At 39.1% G+C, this 22,732-nt stretch overlaps 1 protein-coding gene across 1 annotated transcript; it reads right to left on the bottom strand.

Annotated features, from left to right (window-relative positions):
• Positions 1-1,011: 1,011 nt before the first annotated feature.
• LOC118776483 (F-BAR domain only protein 2-like) lies at positions 1,012-19,222 on the bottom strand. Its single transcript, XM_036526842.1, has 15 exons — positions 19,064-19,222; positions 14,451-14,585; positions 13,235-13,333; positions 12,807-12,903; positions 6,433-6,457; positions 5,503-5,585; positions 4,946-5,022; positions 4,514-4,640; positions 4,073-4,163; positions 3,530-3,685; positions 2,843-2,969; positions 2,170-2,369; positions 1,702-1,767; positions 1,326-1,489; positions 1,012-1,043 (listed from the first exon to the last, which is right to left on the bottom strand). Exons 1-15 carry the CDS (start codon positions 19,220-19,222, stop codon positions 1,021-1,023), a joined length of 1,629 nt encoding a protein of 542 aa, XP_036382735.1. The 3' UTR covers positions 1,012-1,020.
• Between the last annotated feature and the right edge of the window lie 3,510 nt (positions 19,223-22,732).

A 22,732-nucleotide genomic window follows, 5' to 3' on the forward strand; every position in this document is an offset into this window, starting at 1 on the left:
AATAACGGCTTTGAAAATCATACAAAGTTGGAAATTGTTGGACATAGTCCCTGGTTTTTAATCTGCATGGAAATTTAAATGAGCCATAATGAGGGGAATAAACTCTGCAACAGTAATTCAAACTTTTAAGAGGGCTTTTGGAAATGCTGTTACATAACAGTACATCAATTTGAAATAATAGTCATATGCAAACTGGTTCATAAATATCTGAAGAGATGTCATTCTAATCAATTTATACCTCAAATGTTGCACACTACTGTCTTTAAGATATGCTGCAACAATTTTTGTAATAGTAAATTATATTTGTATAAATGTAATAGTATATTTGAAATTGTGCTACATAATTAGAAATAATCATCAATAAATAACCACTAAAAAGTACATAAATATTGATTATGATAAAATAGATTTTGTTGCTAAGCATTAGGTGTTCAGCAGTTAATAAAAACAGACTTGGATCAATTTGGATGGAATGTATCTTGGGTACCTACTGTATTAATCTTTCCTTTGAGATAAATATATTACATTATAATGCTATGGAAAAGATTTCAATCCATCACAGAAAAAAACTCTGGACAGTCAATGCAATGTTGTAATGGCCAGAGTGCACGGCTTGACAACACAGATCACACATATGATGTTGTGGATGTGACCTAATGCAATACTTAATGCAAGTTTCTAATTTTGCAGTTCAGAAAGTGGAAAACACCTCAAAGCCTCTTTGGATTTTGACTGATATTGCAAAATGAATGTGAAATTCAGCATGTTTAAAACTCAGATTCTTAACTGAGTAGCATTTCTCTCTATTATACAAATAACAATGAAGACATGAAATGCAGTATACACTTTTTTATTTTTACATGGTGATACAAACTAAAAACAATGTTAAGATTCATAGCAGTCTGTTGTTTATCCATAGGTCAATATTTATGCTATAAAATGTATATTTAACCTATGTATGTATCTTGAATTAAAATGCAGATGAAACATGTTAAAATATTAGGGGTCAGTCTTGGAACATCAGCAGCCTGCCATATATCTGTCTGCAAAAGGAAACCAAAAAATATGTAATTACTAATTTAGAAATGTACTGTGAGCTAAACATCAAAGCACTTTAAGATAAGGTTACTTTCTATCTATCTATCTATCTATCTATCTATCTATCTAAATATCTATCTATTTATCTATCTATCTATCTGTTTGTCTGTCTGTCTGTCTGTCTGTGTCTGTCTGTCTATCTATCTATCTATCTTCTGTCTGCCTGTCTGTCTAACTAACTTCTTGTAAGCCTAATTAGAAGCTTAATGTAACTAATATATCCATACCTGTGGCAAATCCCTTTTTAACCTCCGCAAGCCTGTAGCCTCTCCCAACAAGCTCCACATCAACTCCTGAGAGAGTGCTGCCTTCACTGTGGAACTGCACAGCAAGTGTGGCGGGGTTAGTGGGACCCTCAGAGAGCTCAAACATGGCCACAAGGGATCCTGAATACACCAACAGCACAATTACATTAGTTTTACCTGTGCTAAACAACATTCTGGAGAGCACTACCTACACCTGTGCTAATGTCGTTTTGCATGTGTGAAAATACAGACTCATGGGGTTGAATGTTATTTGTTGTTATTTTGTTGCTTGGGGGTGGGCATTACATAAAACTGCATTATACAGTAATGTTTTTTCATACATGTATTACATGCGGTACCTTCATTCTCAGTCATCCCTGAAATGTCACTGAGGTTCCATAAGGCTTTATTGAGATCTCCATTCCTGTTTGAAAGTGCATAAATTAGGCATCAGTTGTACCGCTTACATCAAGTATATTATCGTGCATGTGGAATTGACAACATCAATCTTGCCTACTTTTAGTTGGATCAGCAGAGCGATGCCGGTTACTTGCTTAGCCCTGTCAGTTAAGTGAGCATGAAAGTCTGCGTATTTCATACTGATTAACATAACACACCAACAGGTGACACCCTAACACAACATGTTTTCATCAAAAGAACTACTGTGATGTCATGTCAAACTATACTCACTAAGCAAATAAATAAACAATAAAGTGCCAATGCATGTGTGATCTCATGATATATGACCGAAATAAAGTTGGCTGATAGAGAAGACCCTATCGGAGTGGATAATACAGTGCTGGAAGGCAGGTGAAATTGAGCTGACCACTGCGCAGCGGGTTGAGACTGCATGCTGGTCACTCCTCCGTCTACTGGTACCAGCACCCGCACATCGGACAAGCACGCTGGACTCAGCATGGCCTCAGAGTTGTATCTGAAGTCCACCCGCAGGTCTGTCCTTGAGGGGCTGCACTTCCAGTTAACAGCCATTTTCAGAGGGGTGGACTGGATGCCATTGGAGGAAACCTGGACAAATTTAATATGATTCACATCTCTCAATTTTTGTCTGCTAGTGTAACTATTCACAAAATCATAGCTAATCAACCAGGAGTACAACTCTTAAGTAGAACAAGGTAGAGAGACGCATACTGTATATACTGCGTACATTGATCCCCAGATATTTATTTAACGTTAACCACAGGAAATGTGGTGGATATAATCTTTAAAGGTGAAACAATCTTTAAAGACAAGACCACCTGCAAGGAGCTTTAAGAATCAGAAAAGATCCAGATGTATGAATGGTGTTGTGCTTGAAAGTTATTGTGTATGCATTTGCTGTTGTGGGAGTGCTGTTGACCAGCTCTGGCATTGTTGCTCATATAACTTGGATGAATACACTTCTGTTCTCTTACACTGGGTGTTGCTCTGGATTGGAGTGTCTGCTGAATGAATGTAGTGTAAAGTGTGACAGTCAATCCTTCACTCCTATATGGATGGACCTGGTATTTCAATATGTCCATGTTGAAGTCAGATGCTGACGAGCTCTGCTTAGCCTCTCTCCTGAGATGAGCCAGAAGTTTTTGCATGTTCAGGCTGCAGATGTTGGGATCATTTTGGAAAGGATCCCTGGGGAGACGAAAATAGAGGAAAAAGATTAAAAACAGGAAATTATTCACTCTCCTGGCTGTGTGACACTCCAACAGCATGGAGTAATTGTGATTGTGATCGTTTATTGCCACCCATCTATCAAATCATAAATCCCAACGAATGAACTGAGCTTGCCATGCATGAGGTAATTAAACAAAGAGCACAAACAAGAATTTACTTCCAAAAAGAGAATTTCTGCAAACCCCTCACTCTAACTTACAAACTTTCCAGAAGAAACACTTTCAATATCCAGCTAGTGTCTAAAAGACAACATTTGTCACAATGATACCTATAACCCAAATGGAGTTACTCTTTTCAGATATCAAGATATCAAAGTGTTTGCAAGGCACTGGTTCTGTGTCTGGAACACAGTCCTGAACTGAAGGGGTTGTAAAACCAATACAGACTCCAGTACCATTCTCCTTAATGCATCCTATAGAGACATCAGATATTCACGAAGGGCTGGGTGTAAGAATATCAGGCTGAGTTCGTGCACTGAATTCAGGGCCTCAGTGTTAGCAGCGCTGCAGAACACTGACCTGTAAGCCATGGGCTGGTTGGGCACGATCTGCTGCAGCCTGCTGGTGTTTTTCAGCTTGAAGCTCATCTCTGCAGGGAACGGGCGGCTGCTTAAAACCTCCACGATGTCATGGGGGAGGGACAGTGTCACGCGACCGGTTATTTTAACGAGGCACCTGCAGAGACAAAATTGGGGAAAAAGCGTTGCTGCATGACGCAATCTACGCACGTGGCACAGCTTGATTCAAGCTGACATTCATCAATTGTGGTTTGCAAATGCAGTATGAAACACAAGTATGACCCTGCTGAGGGGTATAAAAGCACTACTTCACTATGGGTATCAATACCCAACATGCCATGAGGCTTATGTCCTGACCACACAGCTACGCAGTTGCTCCTTCATTACAATGAAAAATCTGTCAATACAAAAAAATGTCTAATGTATAGAACAATTCTTGTAGGGCATTCCCAAGGGCCGACAGACATCCTCCGTGGAGCAAAGAATCTGAAACTTCACAGTAGGAACATGTTCTCTAAATCTAATAAGATTACATGAACCTAACCTTGTAGGATCGGCTGAGCTGAAATAAGCATCAACAGACTCAGTGATGCTCACGGTGATGGCTGGAATTGTGCTGGAAGCGACCATGCTTCCTGTAAGAGGAGGGAGAAAAAAACACAAGAGCCAAACACTGAAACTCTCAACTAAATAATGTGCTCCTTACTTAATGTGAAAGGCCCTGAAATTTCTATGCTTTGAGTGTTTTGAGTTGACCTTTGAATTCTAAATGGAGATTTACTCTTTTAAGTCTGTTTCTCAAGGTCCTTGACCGTTTTTATGAATAAGTCTCTAGGTATGGAAATGGACATAGAAATCCTGTGTCACAATAAGAAAATAACTGCTCCTTGAATAACATATGAGGATGCACCACAAAGGCAGGTGACACTATGACCAAATGCAGCTCACACCTAATTAAAACTGATGTGGTCAATTCTTTACTCACCAATGGCAAGAGCACTGCAACTGCTCAGAGAGACAGTAGGGGGCAGAGAGGAGCTCTCTGCACCTGTGACAGGGGCAGCTGAGGTGAGGCTGCAACTGGAGAGCTCTGGTAGGCTGAGCGATCCCACCTGGAGGTGTAAACATTGCTCCTCTCAGAACTTTTCGGACCTTACACCCACAGCAATGATGGAAGAAGATCACAGTTGGATTTAAAGGTGACCTCAGCTCTAAATTTCATGAGCATATTAATTTAAATAACAAAATTAACTAGGTCCTCACAGAAAGAACTGTGGGATTGTGTATCAGGTTTGGAATTCCAAAAAAAAAAAAAGCCTTTTTTGAGCTAATAATAATTATATACATGTTTATTCCTGACCCGGCAATTACTAAATCTGTGTTCGAGGGAGTCAGTGAAATCTGAGGCAGTGCTCACCACTGGAACTCCAAACAGTCCAGCGGTGTGATTCCTTCTGAAGGGAAGCAGAGGGCCATCAATCTTGGCCCGCACGCCTGTGGGGAACAGGGAAGAGGCCATCACAGGCCTCGTCACATAGCAGCAGCCACTGAAACTCACTGGGCAATTACACATTCACATGATCACTGAAGAGCCACAATAAAACGACAAGACCTAAAAAGAACAGATACAATAAAAATGGTGCTGATTTCACTAAAGGTCAGTATGATGTAAGAGCATTGCCAGTTGAAGAAACTTTGTTTCTGTGACAGCTGACTTAATCTAAAAAATATTCACATGGAAAGGAAATTACACCTGCAAATCATGATGAAATTCTGCAGAAATCAGTGCAACATTAAAAAGCAGGACAAGTGGTGAGGCCATTAAGCTCCTTATAGAAAAAAAAGCACCCAGACACTCAGGTAAGGTTCTCTGAGTAGATATTAAAATATGTTCCACTGTCTGATACTTCACAGCTTAAAAATAGAGTTAAATGCTTTTCAAGCCATCTAACATTGAAGAGGGAGGGGTGTTACCTGTGGGTGATAGCACAGGGGAGGAAACCTCCGAGATTGGGCCAAAAGGGTCCTGTGAGACACAGCCATTGGCCTGAATGTTGCTACAGATAGAGGGAGATGAAGGGAGAGAAAGAATGTGTATAAGAACTTCATTTCAAGGATGACAGTTGTTCAGACCTAATGCAGATATACACAATAATATTTTAATAGCAATATGGATATTGTAAATGAAAAATATTGTATGTATGACAATGCAAATTTATATAAAATGCATTAATGCATGGACAGTACTAGGCACTAATCAGCTAATGTATTCAATAAAGTCAATACTGCATGTATCAATACATTTGTATAAACATTAATTGGCAAATACGTGTCTTGGTTTTGACAAAAACTTGAAGCATCTGCTGCCTTGTAGATAGGACATTCACAAGCATAGCTGGCAAGAAGGGATATCTATTTTGATTACAAATTCAAGTAAAATCTCATCATGGGGTCACGTGCAAGGTAAGCACACAAGCCCTGACCCTGGCAATCGACTTTCACAAAACTTACTCAGTGGACGGTGTTTTCAGCATGCATCTTGGCAACTCGTTACCTGTTTGATATAAAAAACAACCAAATAATCATATAATAGACAAATTCAATCGTGTTAATTAACAACTGATTATCTTTTGATATCCTCCATTAAATACCATGCCTGCCAAAATCTACCTGTAGTCTCAATTCCTAAAGTACACTACTGTACAATTATTTTTACTTATAATATATTGAAAATGTTTGACAAAACGTTGAAAAAATGTTCCTTCTGGAAATGCAGAAGAAATTAAATGCCTAAGCATGAATATCCTTAGTTCATAGCTTTGAAAATGTAATTTGAGAGGTCACTACTACAGTTACTCTGAGAAATCAAAAACTCATCCATAGGGAAAAAGGAATAGTACTTACAGGATAAATTCCCAGGTGTTGGCACCTAACAATAAAAGTAAACAACAAACTGAGTTACGAATTACACAAACAGGATTATACACCCTGACCAATTTAGCATTAAATGTTATAAAGTTACGTAATTCTCAATAGAAAGAATATACAAAATGAAACATGACGGTCCAAACATAACATTACAGCCCATTGTTAATGTGGTGTACAATGGACGACTTTCATCTTTGCATATAATGTAGACAAATATAATATGTAGGTTCAGCTTCCTGTGTTGTGTGCCATCTTTGAGGGGCATGAAGGAGTTTCAGATTTATATATTCACATTTTAAAACTTTACATGCTGATTGATATCTGCCTATATCTGGCCCACATCTGAGGTGCCCCCCCCCCCCCCCCCCCCCCAATAAAAAAAACACCCTCAAAAATGTACCTACCCCTATATTCATGATGAGTGAGAAAAAGTACATTGCTTAAATTGGATTACTTATTAGTTGGATTACACAATGAATTTCTAGCATGGTCATATATTCTTTTCTTTAAAAATGGGATTATAATCGCTTTATAATCAGGACTCCCTTACATCTGGGCCAATACGGTCTTCAAAACAGCTCCAAGCAACAACCAAAGGGAGCATTTTTAAGCATTAGCTATCATTCCCTGTGATTACATGCCACTGCTGCCTGGAAAAATACAAAAAAAAATCTAGCCCAGGTAATTTCAGTAGACAACATTAGATACAGTAAACACAATAGCATGTTTCTATGTGGCAGTGAGCAATGAAAACCATAGACATGTCAAGTTCCATGTGGGGAACATGCAAGCAAGGGAAGACACCATTTACATACCTTCTTAGGGAGTAACTGTGACATGTTCCTTAGAAAAGCCTTCAGCTCATACATTGCAAAGTGTGTTTGCTGGGTTCCATCATTGAACTCTTCATGTCTGTGACCCACATTGAATTTCTGGTGTATGCAGTCTTCATATGAGTCACTCAATGACCAGAACAAGTCTACAGCATGTATTCAATGCATTAAGGATATTGTAACTACCAAATATAAAAATGTTTCAATGTCTGAGACAGGACAACAAATTTGAATTGCGAGAAGTCACAGACATACTGAATCAAAAATGAACAAAATAAAGGAATATATTCCAAACAATAAATACTTGGTGTGGTGTGGTTAAATTATTATTCGGGATTATTTAGGATATCATTCTCTTTCACTTCAGGCCTGATGCACAATCGTTCCTTGTCCTCTGGAGGGATACCCTGTTAAGAACAGCCAAAAGCCTTCACAAGTCAATAATATTCTTAGATAAGATTGATTATATATGAAGTGTATGAAAATAATATGGGTTGTAAACTTGTCCTGCTTACAAGATTACCATGATATCATTATCGCATTGCATTTGATGGCGTTTTGTATTATACAGTATGTCACAAGTGAGCTCAAAATATAAGTGGAAATGTGATAGGTAGATTCATACAAGTGGAATACTTAAATCGTGTTAGATCCAGAATAATCCCAGCGTTTTTTCCAGTGTTTTAAATGTTGTAAAAACTCCTCCAGAATAATGTCATGGAATACAGGGATGAGATAGCAATGAAGTACAGGTCACTGAAAACTCAGCTGGAGTATATTACCTCATACCCCACTTTAGGCAGTAACATAGGGATGTTCCCTACAGAGGCCTTTAGATAATCTGCTGGAGACTGTGAGCGATCGTTTCCATCATGAGGCTGGTCTGGTCTGGTCACTGTATGGAATTTGAGGGCTTCATGGTCTGTATCCAAGTCACTAAGTAAGCCTAAACAGTCATCTGCATGTATTGAAGGAATTAAGGAGCTGTGTTTATGGTAATTAAACAAATGCCAAATACTGACTTCGATCAAATACAAAAAGAAAACAATCAATATGTATGTGATATGGCAATAGATTCACAGCACGGGAAGCATGATCTAGCAGTTCATACTGAAACCAAATAATGTAAATGAATATATATGTTTATATGATATAATAAGAAAGTAATAATATAGTCAATACAGTTACATGATTCATTAACAATTGTGCAGGATATCATTGTCTTCTGCATCAGACCTGTCAGAGGATCTTTCCTTGTCTGTTTGAGAGTCATTCTGTAGAGGCATTAAAATAGTGTGATCAAGATTAGGCTCCAGTACAGTGCATATGTCATTCTTTTAAAATTCAGCAAGCACTTACAGTACAACCTAAGAAAGCTATAGGTATGCAGTAGCAAATGCAAGTGATATCAAAAGCACAGGACGCCTGGATTAACTGAACCCATATAAATAGATATTAAATCTTAGACTATTTTAGAGGTGATATTATCACTAAAATAGTGGAATCTAAATAATGTACAGTATAATACAGGATATTTCATCACACAATGAAGTTACATCAGGTAAATAATTTAAAAAAATAATTAAAAATGCTCACAATCAATGCTTCCTCCATGGATGTGCTGAAGGAGAAAACAAAATTGGCTTTGTTGTAATCGATCAATTTATTCACGTTAGTATGAATTCACAATTGGATGATGTATGCTGAATATGCTTACAGTAAAAGAACATACATAAAATAGACAGTCATGACAATAAAACAGTATCTGAAAATATATACAACAAACAGGCTGTATATCTGGTTTTATCTGTTTTTGATAGTGATCAAAGGACACCAACATTGAATCGTTCCTGTCTGTCCTCTGCCCTAGTACTGCAAAGACTCTCCTCCGAAAAGTGGCTCCTATGTAACAAACATTTCAATAAGGCGCCAGAAATCCCAAAAGCACGGAAAGCAAAACTGGACAAAAATGAGATATTTATTTTCAATCAAGTCAAGAATATCTGACAAAAGCATTTAAAGTATCAGAACAACATAATTCACCTTCATGGTCCTAATATTTTAAAGACAGCCCTGGCAATTATTAACAAAATTATTCAAAAAATGAAGAGAATTTGTGTGTTGGTCTTGTATGGGGAATACCAACCTTTGGTTGCAATTGCAGCATTGTGCTCTTCAAACACAAAAGGCCCTAAACAAAGATCACACAGTTGTGTTAATTTGCCATTTGGCTTTTCACAAGCAATAAGCGTAAGCAATCTCTATAAAAAAGCCAGGGCTAATACTTGTAATAGACTTTGTTAAAGATCACTGGAGGGGTGAGGTTGAGTTGGAGCATGCAGGAAGAGGCAGAGACACCCAGAGGGTAGGTACGTCTGCTGACCATCACTGAGACTGGATACCCCCAACCCAATCAAAGCAATGAGTCATCTGAACTTCCACCAGGCGTGCAGACACACAGAGCAGAGGAATCGGCCATGCAGAGCCACATTTATTCACAAATAACCACTAAAGGCTGCAACTTCAATTCTCCTCCACATGCATTCCACATTAAATCTGTGAGGCACAACGTGAAGTCTGGCAGAGTTATTGTAAGTGAACAATAAGAGCAAAAGACTTCAATTGCCTGGCAGTGGCAGGCAATTGGAGTCTTAACTGAAATGAAAAACTAAAAAAAAAGAAAAAAATTAAAATGCATGCAAATTACAACTATCCAAAGGGAAAAAAACAAAGTCCACTCTTTATTTAATGCTCACACTGTTTCATCTTCATGTCTAAGCTTTATATATGTCCATCCCTGAATGTCACACTTTCAATATCTCTCGCTAACACAAAAGCAGGGATTTTCGTGTTATAGGATGCTTTCAAAAATCAGAAAGAAAAAGGGGTACACAGTACAGTATTACACCCTGCCCGTGCTACTGGAGGAGTGTTTGGTCTCCTCAATGCTTGCTAAGCTTTCCCCAACAAATGCTCAAGAGATTCCAGAAATAGTGCCGTCTTGACAATAACGTAACTAAGAAACTGCCACAGTTTAAAAATGCAAGGCATACAAAGTCTCTGCATATTGAAATGAAAACATTTCTGAGATGCTGTGAAAGCTACCAGACCAATTACAAAAATGTCACCATCCAATGTAACCAGAGCAGAACAAAGTACTCGGAAAAAATTCTTATTGTGTGTTATGAATAAACATTTTATTTTGATTTTATTTTGACATAGCAAACATGATAAAATGACATGGTTTGTGATACCAGCTTTAATATCTTCAACATCAGCTTAATATCACATGTATATGTAACACATGTATATGTAAGTGCTTATGTGATCACTATTGCTATTTACTATCACTATTTTATTCTATATTATCACTATTTTATCTAGAAAATGGAAACAGTGTTCCCTAAAAACAACACAGGCTTGTGACAGTATTTACCCTGAGAAAGCAAACCGTATATTAAGTGGAAGAAGAATGCAGCTGGTTTAATACAGTGTCCCCTGAGAACTGCAGTCAGATGCAGAATCGATTGTATTTTTCTCTGTGCTGTGCTGGAACAAGTGTCACATATCATCACGTGAAGAGAACCAATCGTGGACCCACTCTACCGTGCAGTGCTACTCTGTTTGCACTCCACCCCTGGCCAACACAGCTGGAATGCTCAGTCTGGGTGCTTAGTTCAAACCAAAATGAACTCCACCCTCATTCAAAACTAGTTCAACTGAAGAGACCTCCACCCCTCTCAGCCCAAACCTTCAGCAGCCAAGATGATAGCAGATCTAACTGGTGATTTATTGTAATGAGGGAGAGGTACAAAGAGCAACTAGACCTACCAATAAATTGCCAAAGTTGCCAGAAAACATCTTGTTACTCCACAAACCAATGCCTGCCAACAAACCACCCAGGGAGATTTCAGGGCAGGAAGACATCTGAGTACAGTATGCATCACTACCATGCTGTTTGAGTTCCATTACATATTTCCTCAGGAATTGCACTTGGTTACAGGGTATTGCATGAGATGACACCAACATTCTGTAACATGACTTCCACCAAGATTTAAATGCACAAAGAATCGCTTCAAGAAGCACACCAATATCGCCTAATGTACAACAGGGAGGGTGCGAACAAAGAGATGACAGATATAAAAGGAGGATTTGAATCCTGAAGTCACGTATGAAAGATGGGCGCCTTCTTTTTTTTGGTTAAAAACTGCATATGCTTCACACAGTGCTGAGAGCAGAAAGGGTTGTGGAGAGGGTTTGCGTGCCTGGCTCTGAGCCAGCCGACAGCTCAGCTGGATATCGATGCGCACTCTCGCCCCCCCCCTCGCAGCGTGTCACTTCGGAATTGTTCTCGCAGTAGAAAGTTTACTCAACCTCTCTCCGAAGCGCTGGACCGACCACCATTCCTCCAACCAGTCAGAAGAGGGACATGTTATTTTTCTGACAGCGCCGAAGCCGGGGTGCAGTTTCAAATAAACAGCATGATACTAGCAGAATTTCGACCGTTTTAGACTCAATTAATGCTGCTGTCAAAACAAATCCTGATGCTTGGATGCTAAGCCTGGAAGTAAAGGTCAACCCCAGTGTGCAAACACACTTAATCTCTTTGTTCCCATACCTGATATCATGTTAAGCATCGGCATGGAAAAATGAGCTATGGCGTTCAATCTCCTGGGCTATGCTTATTCACAACAGAATTAAAGAACAAACCAACTTGGCAAACACCATCAAGAAGCACACATGGTTTATGGTTACTTTAAAACAATAAAAGAAACCTGAATTCTGCACTTGAAATTTTTAATCTGACCTAAGGATAGCATACATGTACCAAGACTTATAGCACAATTTTGGCTTTTCTGTAAGAAAACCAGTCAAAATGCCTGGATGGACATATAAGTCTTTTATAAATCTTCATTGTAAAGGACATTTACATGGTGTGACTGATATGTCTAACTTCTGTGAACACACTGGCGTCATTTCATTTTTGAGAACTTACTGTTTTTCTCAAAAACTTTATCTTAATTTGGACCTCCAGCTAGACACACAAATCTAATGCTAACAGCAGTAAAGCACTGGTTATTTTTCTGCCCTCTAAGAAAGAACACTTTTTTACTGCATTCACAGGGAGGTAATTAAAGCCTATCAGGCTCCATAAATTTAATCTCCTGAAACGGTTTGCAGACTTGACATTCCAGTTAGCATGTGACAAGCAGTACGGCTTTGCTCAACTTCTAGACTAAGCAGAGAAAAGTGGCTTTCAATGGGTCAGGGATCGACAATTACTCTTGTGTAAACTGTGCTATGACACAATAACCAATGGGACCCTAGACCTCTTCAAGGTTTATCTCTATAAGATCTTTTAAAAAACAACCAGCACAGAACACTCACAATCAGATGCTGCAAGCCATCTATATTGCCAGAGGTTAGGTGCTTCACAATATATATGCATAATAAGACTGTGGATAATTTAGATTTGAAATTTAATACTTCCCAAACCATGTTACAAAAAAATCTCACCAGGTCGCCCTCTCCCTGTTGCAATCCGCTCGCCAAGCCTCTGCATCAAGCTTTCCACAGTCTTGCTGTCCGTGTTTTTCATAAACTTGTTGTGAACCTGAAAAGCAAATTTTTACAAAAAAAAAAAAAAACTAAACCAACATCAGAAATGAGACATTACTAAAGGTTACACCAATGCATAAATCCAGCCCATGTCATTGAAAGGATGTGTTTTCCTGTTGGAAACACATGCATAGTGACAAAACCAAAATACCTGCTGTCTACCAATTTCCAGTGTCACTTTAGGGTAGGCCCGGACTGTCAGATGACCTCTTTTTGGCTTCTGCCTTTCTGCTCTTATGTGCTACGTTCAACTTCCACTTGGGGAATCGGCTTATATTGAGCAAATTACTGTTTGCAGATTCTGTCTGGTGGGGCACTTTACTCACCTCTCCAATGTCTTCATGTGTCTCCTGGATACACTGGGAATATGAACGGATGATCTCTTTCAGGCGGCGAATATGCTTTTCCTCAATTCCCTGAAATTTCTGCAAATAAATAAATAAATAAAATGTATGAAAGAAACAAAAGATAAGGCATCTATGTGAAACAAAAGATGATTTCTGCTGTTTGTAGAAAGACCAAAGTGTTAATAATTGACACTCTCAGAGACTAGCCTGTTAAAAATGGGAATTCATATTTGAAAACTACTACATGGAGTGTACAATGTAGATAAGGTAGCACATGCACATCAGGTAAAATTTATCAGCTTTGCATGAGAGAGGTATTTGAACTACTGCACTTTGAAGATCACACTGTTTGGCCAATACTCTGAAAAACAATGCTTATTTTGACAATATAGTAAACCATGAAAATAGATAGTAATAAGCATAAACTTTATCATGTTGCGTGTTTCAATCAAACATGGACTGTACACAAAATGCCAAAAAAAAAAAAAACAATTCTGGCACTCAAGACATAAAAGACAGGTAGGCACGCTCAGTTGCTACCTGGGCAGTTTCAGCAATCTTCTGATAAAATTCAGGGCCCATGTAGGGACACAGCATGGTATCTCTTGCTGTTGGTGCAGACTGTTGAAAAATGAATAAAAATCCGGTAACTGGATGAAAAGTTTGGCATTTTGGCAAATAGGTTGAAGTAGGCTAGTATTACATTTTTTCCATTAATGGAGTCTGGCAGTCACTGAAGTACTTGAGAAATAAATTACAACAAACAAACACACACAAAAAATAGTTCATTAAATTTTACTTCTCAAATTTCAGAGCAAAAGGCTACAGTGGTCAGGCTGACTGACCCCCTAAATTTATAACCATTCAGCAGACACAGACGCAGAAATGTCTGACTGCTGTGGTGAAATGGTTATTCTCTTACACAGTTTATCAAATCATATTACTGAGTAGCTTCATCATTCTGCAATACACATGATGTTATAATATGTCTATGACAATAAAATGACATGCATACATTAGAATTTTGGCAAATGATCATTGTTATGTTGCCATATTATCACTGGGTACAGTAAGGTCATCTGATTAGTCAAACAATAAAGAAAGCTGAATATCTGGAATTTTATACTGTTAAATGACTAAATCAAATGTAATGTAATGGATCAGATCTTGTGGGGAACTTAGCCATAGCCTTCACCTTGGCTCTTAATTTGAAGAGACGTCCTATGATGTCTTTCATGACACTGCGCTTGGCACTGGACTGCAACTGCTCCAGAATGACTCTCTGGATGTTCTTAATGGTTTCCCGCATTGCGTCCACTTCCTCCTTGGTCTGTTGGGTACAATGGCACAGAGCGTACACATCCAAATTGTGGCCATGACACCAGAGCACAAAGTCACTGATCTTTAGCAGAAAAAAGCTGAAAGACTGCAAAGTTTCACAAAGTTCTCTATTATTTTCCACCCACTCAACACACTAAAGAAGCATTCAGCTTAACCAAAAATATAAATTTTTAAACTAATGACAGTAATCACATATCCAGGCCCTTCTAGCATATTCCTAAGCAACATTCATTAAATTCTAAAAAAAAAAAAAAACTTCACAGCATTTGGCATTTTTATTTTAAATATATTTGGCAAATATATGTGTAAAGCTAGTTACTTAACTCACACATTTACTGAAGTCATTTACATTCAATTGGTTGTGTTGGTTCTTAGTAGAATTGCATATAATAGATCTTAGCTTCTTGAAAATAATAGTCAGGTATTGCATCTACTGACACTATAGAGGCAACCCTTCATGGCACATAGTTTCATGTGAGATGATGCAACCACGTGAAAAACTGAGGACGTAACTTCACACAGCTGTGTGAATCTACTGATGCAAACTCTGTCATTAAGAAAACGGCACACACCTTTTTATGCTCTTTCACTTGGTAGTCTGAATACTTCTGAATGTCCTTTGTCAGTTCCCGAAGTTTCCAAACCCTATCTGAATGGCACCTTGCCAGTTGATTGCATGAGGTTGTGAGGGTATCCATTACTGGTGAAAAGGTCCTGGAAAGTTTAAAAAAGAAAAAGAAATACAAGCAGTTCCACATATAGCCACTTAAAAAGAATTCCTTGTGATCCAGGACACTTACCCAAATTGTGAAAAGCTTTGCACTGATTTAGCCAGCCTGCCCACTGACTTTGCATATGTTTCTTCAATTGCAGCCCTGTTGGAGAGAAGAAAATGATTAATAAGTTTAGCACTGTGGGGAAAAATATATACAGTGTCATTCTCTGGCACCACTGACCAGGTCATCACCTTTAACTGCTGTACTCTGTATATCAAGACAAAGGAAGGAAAGGGACCTTTGGTAACTTACAAGACAAATATTGGGTCAAAGGCGAAAAGCAGAGAGCAAAATACACCACAACAAAGCACAGCATTTCACAGGAACATCTTACCTTTCCTTTAGGAATAAAGACAGCCCCCTTGTTGATGTTTGCCCATCCTTCATATTCTGGTAAAGAGCCTCAAACCTAGTCATTTTCTCCCCCTGGTGACAGAAAAGGAGACATTTCTATTTGACTAAGAAACTAAAACATAGCCTCCCTGGTTATTCAGGTATACCTCATATCCAAATGATATAAATCTTATTTACATCATATGCTGGTATTAATAATAAATGCAGCATACCGCTAAAAAGTCTGTGGAAAAGGCCATCCTTATTATTTGCTCTTGTTCTTATAGGACTCGTTTTTGTTATTAGGTTTAAACTGACATCTACTATAAAGGTGACAAAGAAGCGTATCTTTCACCAGTCTTTCTCTGATCGATCTAGCGTCTCTAACGCTTTGTCTGACTTCCCTCAGTTTGTTTGCATGGGGGATACCGTTATGATGCTTTTTTACCATTGTTTTACCATAATGGGATTACCATGACGACCTAGAACTAGAGGACCTACGCTTCCAAAGCTTCGAGAATTTCAGCGAAATCTGGGGTTCTGTCTTTGTCGTGTTGTTGTTGTGCGAAATGCCACAGGTTCTTTTGCTACAGCCTATGTTTGGTGATTTTTAACGTTAAAATTAGCGTTTACATAATGTAATGGCACACACTAAATGTAATGATAACACTAATCAGTACTGTGATACTAATTAAAAACGTTTACGTATGATATTATTAAATATCTTATCCACTTAGCTAACGTTTGTTGCGTGACGGAAAATGTAGATACACGGAACACATAGGAACTACTACATTTGCAAATTTCGAGACAGTTCTGAAAGTGCGTCATGTTAGCAGTGACTAGCTCGTTATTTTCAGCAGCACTTCGTTGTCTTCATCCAAAATTACCTAGAGATGCTGCTTAAATACTTTCAAATCCGTCTTATTATGCATTTTACCGGGCTTAAATATAATAAGCTATTAACTTAGAATGTGAAATATAATATAATATAATATACGAACTCGCTGTAAAGTAATTCCTACATATCTTGGGCGTTACTACAGGAAGAAATTTGCAAGCCCCCAACTGTACGGTTTTTCCTACCTTAGTACTGAACATTCCTCAATGCTACTAGCAAAACGCCGCCTTGTGGTACATGTGCTCTCCAGCAGCTCTTTTTCGAAAGCAGTACATATATATCACTAGACACGATTTCTTTTAGAGCCAGTCTCCAGTTGCCCATGTAACACTGGGTCTGAAATTACTGCCCAAAATCATCTCTGGGGAAAAAAGGAAATATCAATGTAGAATTTCTTTAGCTTCTGGCATCAGCTCAAATTTTTAAGAGCATCAGTCACTATTTTTCTGTGTGAATGTACATTCTAGTTCACAAGTTAACATGATAAATGCAAGTCTTGATTTATAAGATAACAAATCCCACCCACCTCTGACATTTGGTCCTGAAATAAAGCAGAATATTAGAGGCTTTGAACCACAATAATTGGCGTAATTTATATGATCCAGTTATGAAGCCAAGTACTTACTGAAAAAAAAATTAAACCTTAACTAGCTAAGAGCCATATCTGGGGTGCATCTGTAACTAGCTATGAGTCTAATTCCATAACCACTACACCACATTCATACAGCTATCCAACATTGGATTATAGGTTTATCAATGCAGCAGACTATCTTGAGATTACACTTACAGTGTCAGTGACACTGACTGTGTGAATGCCACCTATAACCCCAGACCCCTATCTGTGATACCACTAGCATACAAATACCGTACATTACAGTGTTTCAAATCATAGAAGAAACAACATGTTGTCAAGAGCAAAAAGCTTTAATTAGGCACAATAACTGCCACATTAAGTGATGTCCCTGACGTATATTTTCAGGTAATTCATAAGGATTCATAAGAAAGTTGCTGCTACAGTACCACACACCCAGTAGTACTGGTATGCATGTTTAGCATATAAATTGTACTGTAGAGAGTACTCAAAGTGCCTTTCACAGTGGTCACCTCATACAAAAGCTCCATTCATGCAGCTCTCTGCAGAGCACACTGTAAAGAATAGATTACAATTGAATACATAATAACACAGATAGGATACATCTCAGACCTTTTCAGTGTGATACATTATGTAATGCAATGTACCTCGATCATAGAAGAAGCATTCAAAACTATAACTCTCAATCTGAATGCATCAAAACTATAACTCTCAATCAAGATGCAGACCTAAATCTAGAGAAAGAAAGGGCACTGTAGGCAGTAAAGCCCGAGATCATTCATCACTGCATCACTGACACATTACTGCATTGCCAAGAGAACTGTTGCTTTCGTTTTCTGCCCAGCTCCTCAGCCAGGCCATTCAACAGATCCAGGATGAAGTTCACAAAACCAGGAGTTTCGCACTGGTAGTGCTGAGCAATACACAAGTGTGTGTGAAAAATTTTGAGTGGGAGGGGTTACTTCAAATTTCCATTTGCAAAACCACCATCTTACCAGCATGAAACATTCATGGCCAGCGTTTTCCTGCAGTGACGCCCTGTCAGATTCGCTCACTGCCCCGGCATGCAAACACGAACACTCATTGGGAGCCTCAGTGACCTTAATCGAACCACACACACACATTCACTGCGGACATGGAGTCATCTACCAGCATTAAAACATAACAGCATCAAAACACATTTCAGTGTGATAGCTTCAACAGCAAAGGAAGGAACAGCAAAATAGTGACACTTGACATTATTTTAACAAACAGCACAACATGGTTGTCATGGCTTCAGCCAGGGTTTTTTTTAGTCCAAGTTGATCTAAAGGCCCATAGTAATGGAAGTAGCCAGGATGTGGGACTGTAGTCACAGAGGACAAACACTATGTAAGAGAAACAGCACCAGTTCAGGACAGCAGGAGTATAAAACAGTCAGGGTATTGGGATCATGGAAGACTGATCCATTGCACTGATATATTACACTGAGTAAAATCTTATGCTATTTGTCCTTTTAGAACAGTCATTTAAATTATTATGGCAGAAGCGTTTGCCATTCCTTGCGTTTAACTGGCATCAGTTAGAGCACTGCACGGTAGAGAATCCCCTTCCTTTGCAAGGCCATAGCTCCAATCACTGCAGTCCTCTGCCTTCTGCTATCATGGCGGATTCCCAACTCAGAAGGCCATTGTACACGTAGCAGAGCTGTCAAAACACAAGTCAAATTTGTTGCCAAACATCTATTCCAAGTCTGCACCATACTTACAAGAGAACAACACTAAATGCCTCTGTATGAAAAGCAACACACTAACAGTTCAGCCACAGGAATAACTTGGTAAAATATCGATGTGATGTGAGAGGGAAAGCAATTTGGGAACGCGCACCACCGGGCAAAGCAGGGAACTAAGAAGATGATAGGGGGCGATGAACCAGAGGTGAATTTCCCTGACAAAGGCTCCGCTAGTCCTGGCATCAGGGTGCATTAATGGCTCATAGCTCAGCGGGTTTGAGGAACTCGCCTTTTCTCCTAAGTGCTTTCGCATGTTGTCACACGTACAAGTTGACACTCGCGGGTGAGCCACTGTCACGAGCATTAGCAGCTTTTCAAACATCATTAGTGAAGGGGAGACAGGGTCACAGAAACACAGCGCTCGCAATTGCTACCTATATCACGTGGCCTTCGGTACACTGTTGAAAAAAAAACACTGTGCAGAGAAATCACCACTGCTTCAGGGAGACTATCAGAGCCAGTGATTTAAGGACTAGTGCAAACAATTAGTTTCTCCAAGGATCATATGTCTCAGAAATTTGTTATCTTTACAAGGAGAAATAAACCTCTGATTCACTAAAATGTCATATTTCAAAATGTAAGGGAAACACAGATTGGGGTTAGCTGATCAGCAAGTGTCTAACTCTGAGATTAGTGACTGGAGTCAATTAAGGCAGTGACAAGAATAAAAACAACTCATGAAAATAATGAGCATCCTCAGGCGCCTCTGACAGGCCTCACAGCTCCTGGCTGGGCACCAATAGTAATACTGCTTCCAAAAACTTCCAAATACTCTGACAGTTTCACAGGAAATGCTGTGGCTTGATTCCTACACGATAGTAACTGTATTATTCAATTATAAGATAAAACACACATTTGCAAAATCACCCTCAAATTAAAGCAGGTCTGTTATCACTTTAGGGCATAAATCTCTGGCTTTGATTCCACCCAGATCAAGAATGACTTTGGATTCCACTGATCACAGTGTCCTGCCTAGAGGTGTACCAGGAGTAGGTGTTGAGCATTTCTCTCCTGGTTATAGCTCAAGACAATGCTGAACACAGGGATGGGCCTGACTGCTTTAAGGTCCTCTATAGGTAGAAGACTTGCTCCTTTGGCAGCGGAAATGGGGCAGGGGTTCACCCCAGAACACAATAGCCAGGACGTGCAGGGCTGCTGGTGTTCACTTTCCTTTAAGAGACGGAAGGAGAGTTTTCTTCCCACTCATAGCCCTTTCAGCATCGCCACACCAATGAACAACAGACTGACAGCAGAGAACGAGGATAATGAGATGAAAAATGATCCATGTGAAAATAATGGGCATTATTCATATTTAAGATGTTCATCTTAATTGCCCATCAGCAAAGCTTCCTTTTCTAAAGCCAAGCAGAGGGCCCTGTTGCTTGAGAGCATCAGTCTGTTTGTTCACAGGAAAGCATTAATCATGCACAATACTTAAACTGTTATTGTGATAGTCTCTTTAATACTATAGAAACCTTGCAGGAATGCATGTAACTTGACTGTTCAAAAGGTGTTAGCTTTCAAATGAAAATTCAGCTTGATAAGAGCAATAGTGATGCAGAATGCAGAAACTCCATTGTGTACAAGGGCTTGCCTCACTAATGTTGAACCTCTTGCTGGAGTGATTACTTGGCTCTGCACACCTGCTCCCTCATCTCCCTCTCCTCCACACTGACCCATTCACGTAGGTTCTATGGGACAGGGACAGTGGTCATAATTCTCCAGCCTTCTTCTCCAAATCTAAATACTGCATAGTCATGCACTTTAGAAGTGTTTCACCCTCACTATTATATGTTTAGAATGATGACTCTGTGTTGTGTTTATCTGAACTCTTTTTTGCTGGAATGTTTTTTTTAGAGTAAGGACGCTTACATTACAACCTGAGTAGGACTCATCATATTAGGAAAGTGGCTTATCTCAGTGTATAGGTGTATATAGGGGACACCAAGAGGAAAAACTGTTATTTGAAATGAGTATGTTATGGAATATGTATTACTGACACCAGTAATTTCAAAACACAACCCACAACCAAACTCTGTAGGTTACCTAATCTCCCATTTATGCCCATATATATCTGTAACGGTTTGGCAATTGAACACCTGTTTTAGCGTTAACATGAGGATTTTGTCGTCGCCTCTGACACAACTTGCCGAGTCGTTTCCACGCAGGTAAATTTGCTCCCTCTGGTGGTAACAATATTTTATGCATTACATGTCACGCCTCAATATGATATTTGGGCACTAGATGGCGTTATTGTATCTCTGGTGCTATTACTTGACTAATATGAAGCCTCACTTGCACAGACTTTTACGAGGTGGTGGTGAAAGCAGAAAAAAAATCTTATAATAATAGACATCACATCATTATTGCAGTATGCATTTGCCCTCGAATGCTTTCATACACTGGAGTGACCAGGTCGTTCTGTTCTATTGAGACTTATTGCTTATTTTCCAATATCTCTAATACATACATATATTTAAAATAGAATGATAGCATTATGTGCATGCACACTCCACTGTAATTGTAGAACCTAGATCAAACTGATATAATTCCCTTGTTGGAGGCTGTTTGTCACAGGTACAGTCAATCACTGGAAGCAGATGGAAAGGCACTCCCACAGTTCCATATGGTTCCCACATTCCTATAATATTTCAGATTGGAACACACAGCTACATCATGAACTTTGGACAGTTTCTAAAGCAGCAACTGGCCACTCAAAGCTGAGAATGAAAGTTACAGAGAGCACCTGTGTGCCTGTCACTAATTCAGTTCCTCAACTGAGAGAGAGACAGCCTCATTTCAGCTGTCTATAATGGAGGCTCACAGATTGCAATAGGGACACATTTTCTGGAAAAGAAACAACAGTATTGTTAAGCAGTGGCTTTCAGCTATTGTGGCAGATTTAACAGCTCCAAAAAAGACAATATAATAATAATTTCATTTGGTTGCTCTGCAGATATTGTTATGCAGAGCAACAAGATTACATTACATCATTGGCATTTAGTAGACACTCTTATCCAGAGCAACTTACATCAGTTAAACATTTTTTTTTTCAATGTTGTCTATTTATACAGCTAGATATTTGCTGAAGCAATTGTGGGCTGAACACACAGGCCAAGGGTAAAGCAGAAATGCCCCAGCAGGGAATTGAACTGGGAGCGTTCGGGTTATGAGTCCAGCTCCTTAACCACTGTGCTGCACAGTGGCCCCAACAAGAGCATTACAATTAACAATGCATTTACATTTTAGGCATTAAATTGTTTGAATTGTGTGACACGCAACATAAAGAAAAGAAAATGACACACAGATGCATCTTTTCAATCATAGTCATGTAAAATGCTTGCAATGTGTTGCCTTGACTATTCACTTCATAATGGCAGCATATACAGTATGTATTCTCTGAGCCCATAGTAGGAAACCCCCTTTAACCAGGCTAATTTCAGCGCAGATCTGACTGGTGTGCGCACACCCACATCATTGCCGATTGTGACTGGCTACAGCGTGGAGAGTTATGCTATCAGTTATAATGCTTCAGGTTAGCACTAAAACTACAATGCACACCCCAAATTTAATTTCTTCTTTATTGCTGACAGTGTGTAATTGCTCAAAGATCACACACACACATACACACACACACACACTCACATTCAAAGTCAACTGTAAAGGCAGCACTACCTGAGCACATTTTTCAAGTCCTCATCATTCAAGGCCGCATTGTGCTTCTGACCAAAGTCAGTACCTAGTCACCCGCACACCAGCATTT

This window comes from Megalops cyprinoides, chromosome 4, assembly GCF_013368585.1.
Source record: "Megalops cyprinoides isolate fMegCyp1 chromosome 4, fMegCyp1.pri, whole genome shotgun sequence".
Lineage (NCBI taxonomy): Eukaryota > Metazoa > Chordata > Actinopteri > Elopiformes > Megalopidae > Megalops > Megalops cyprinoides.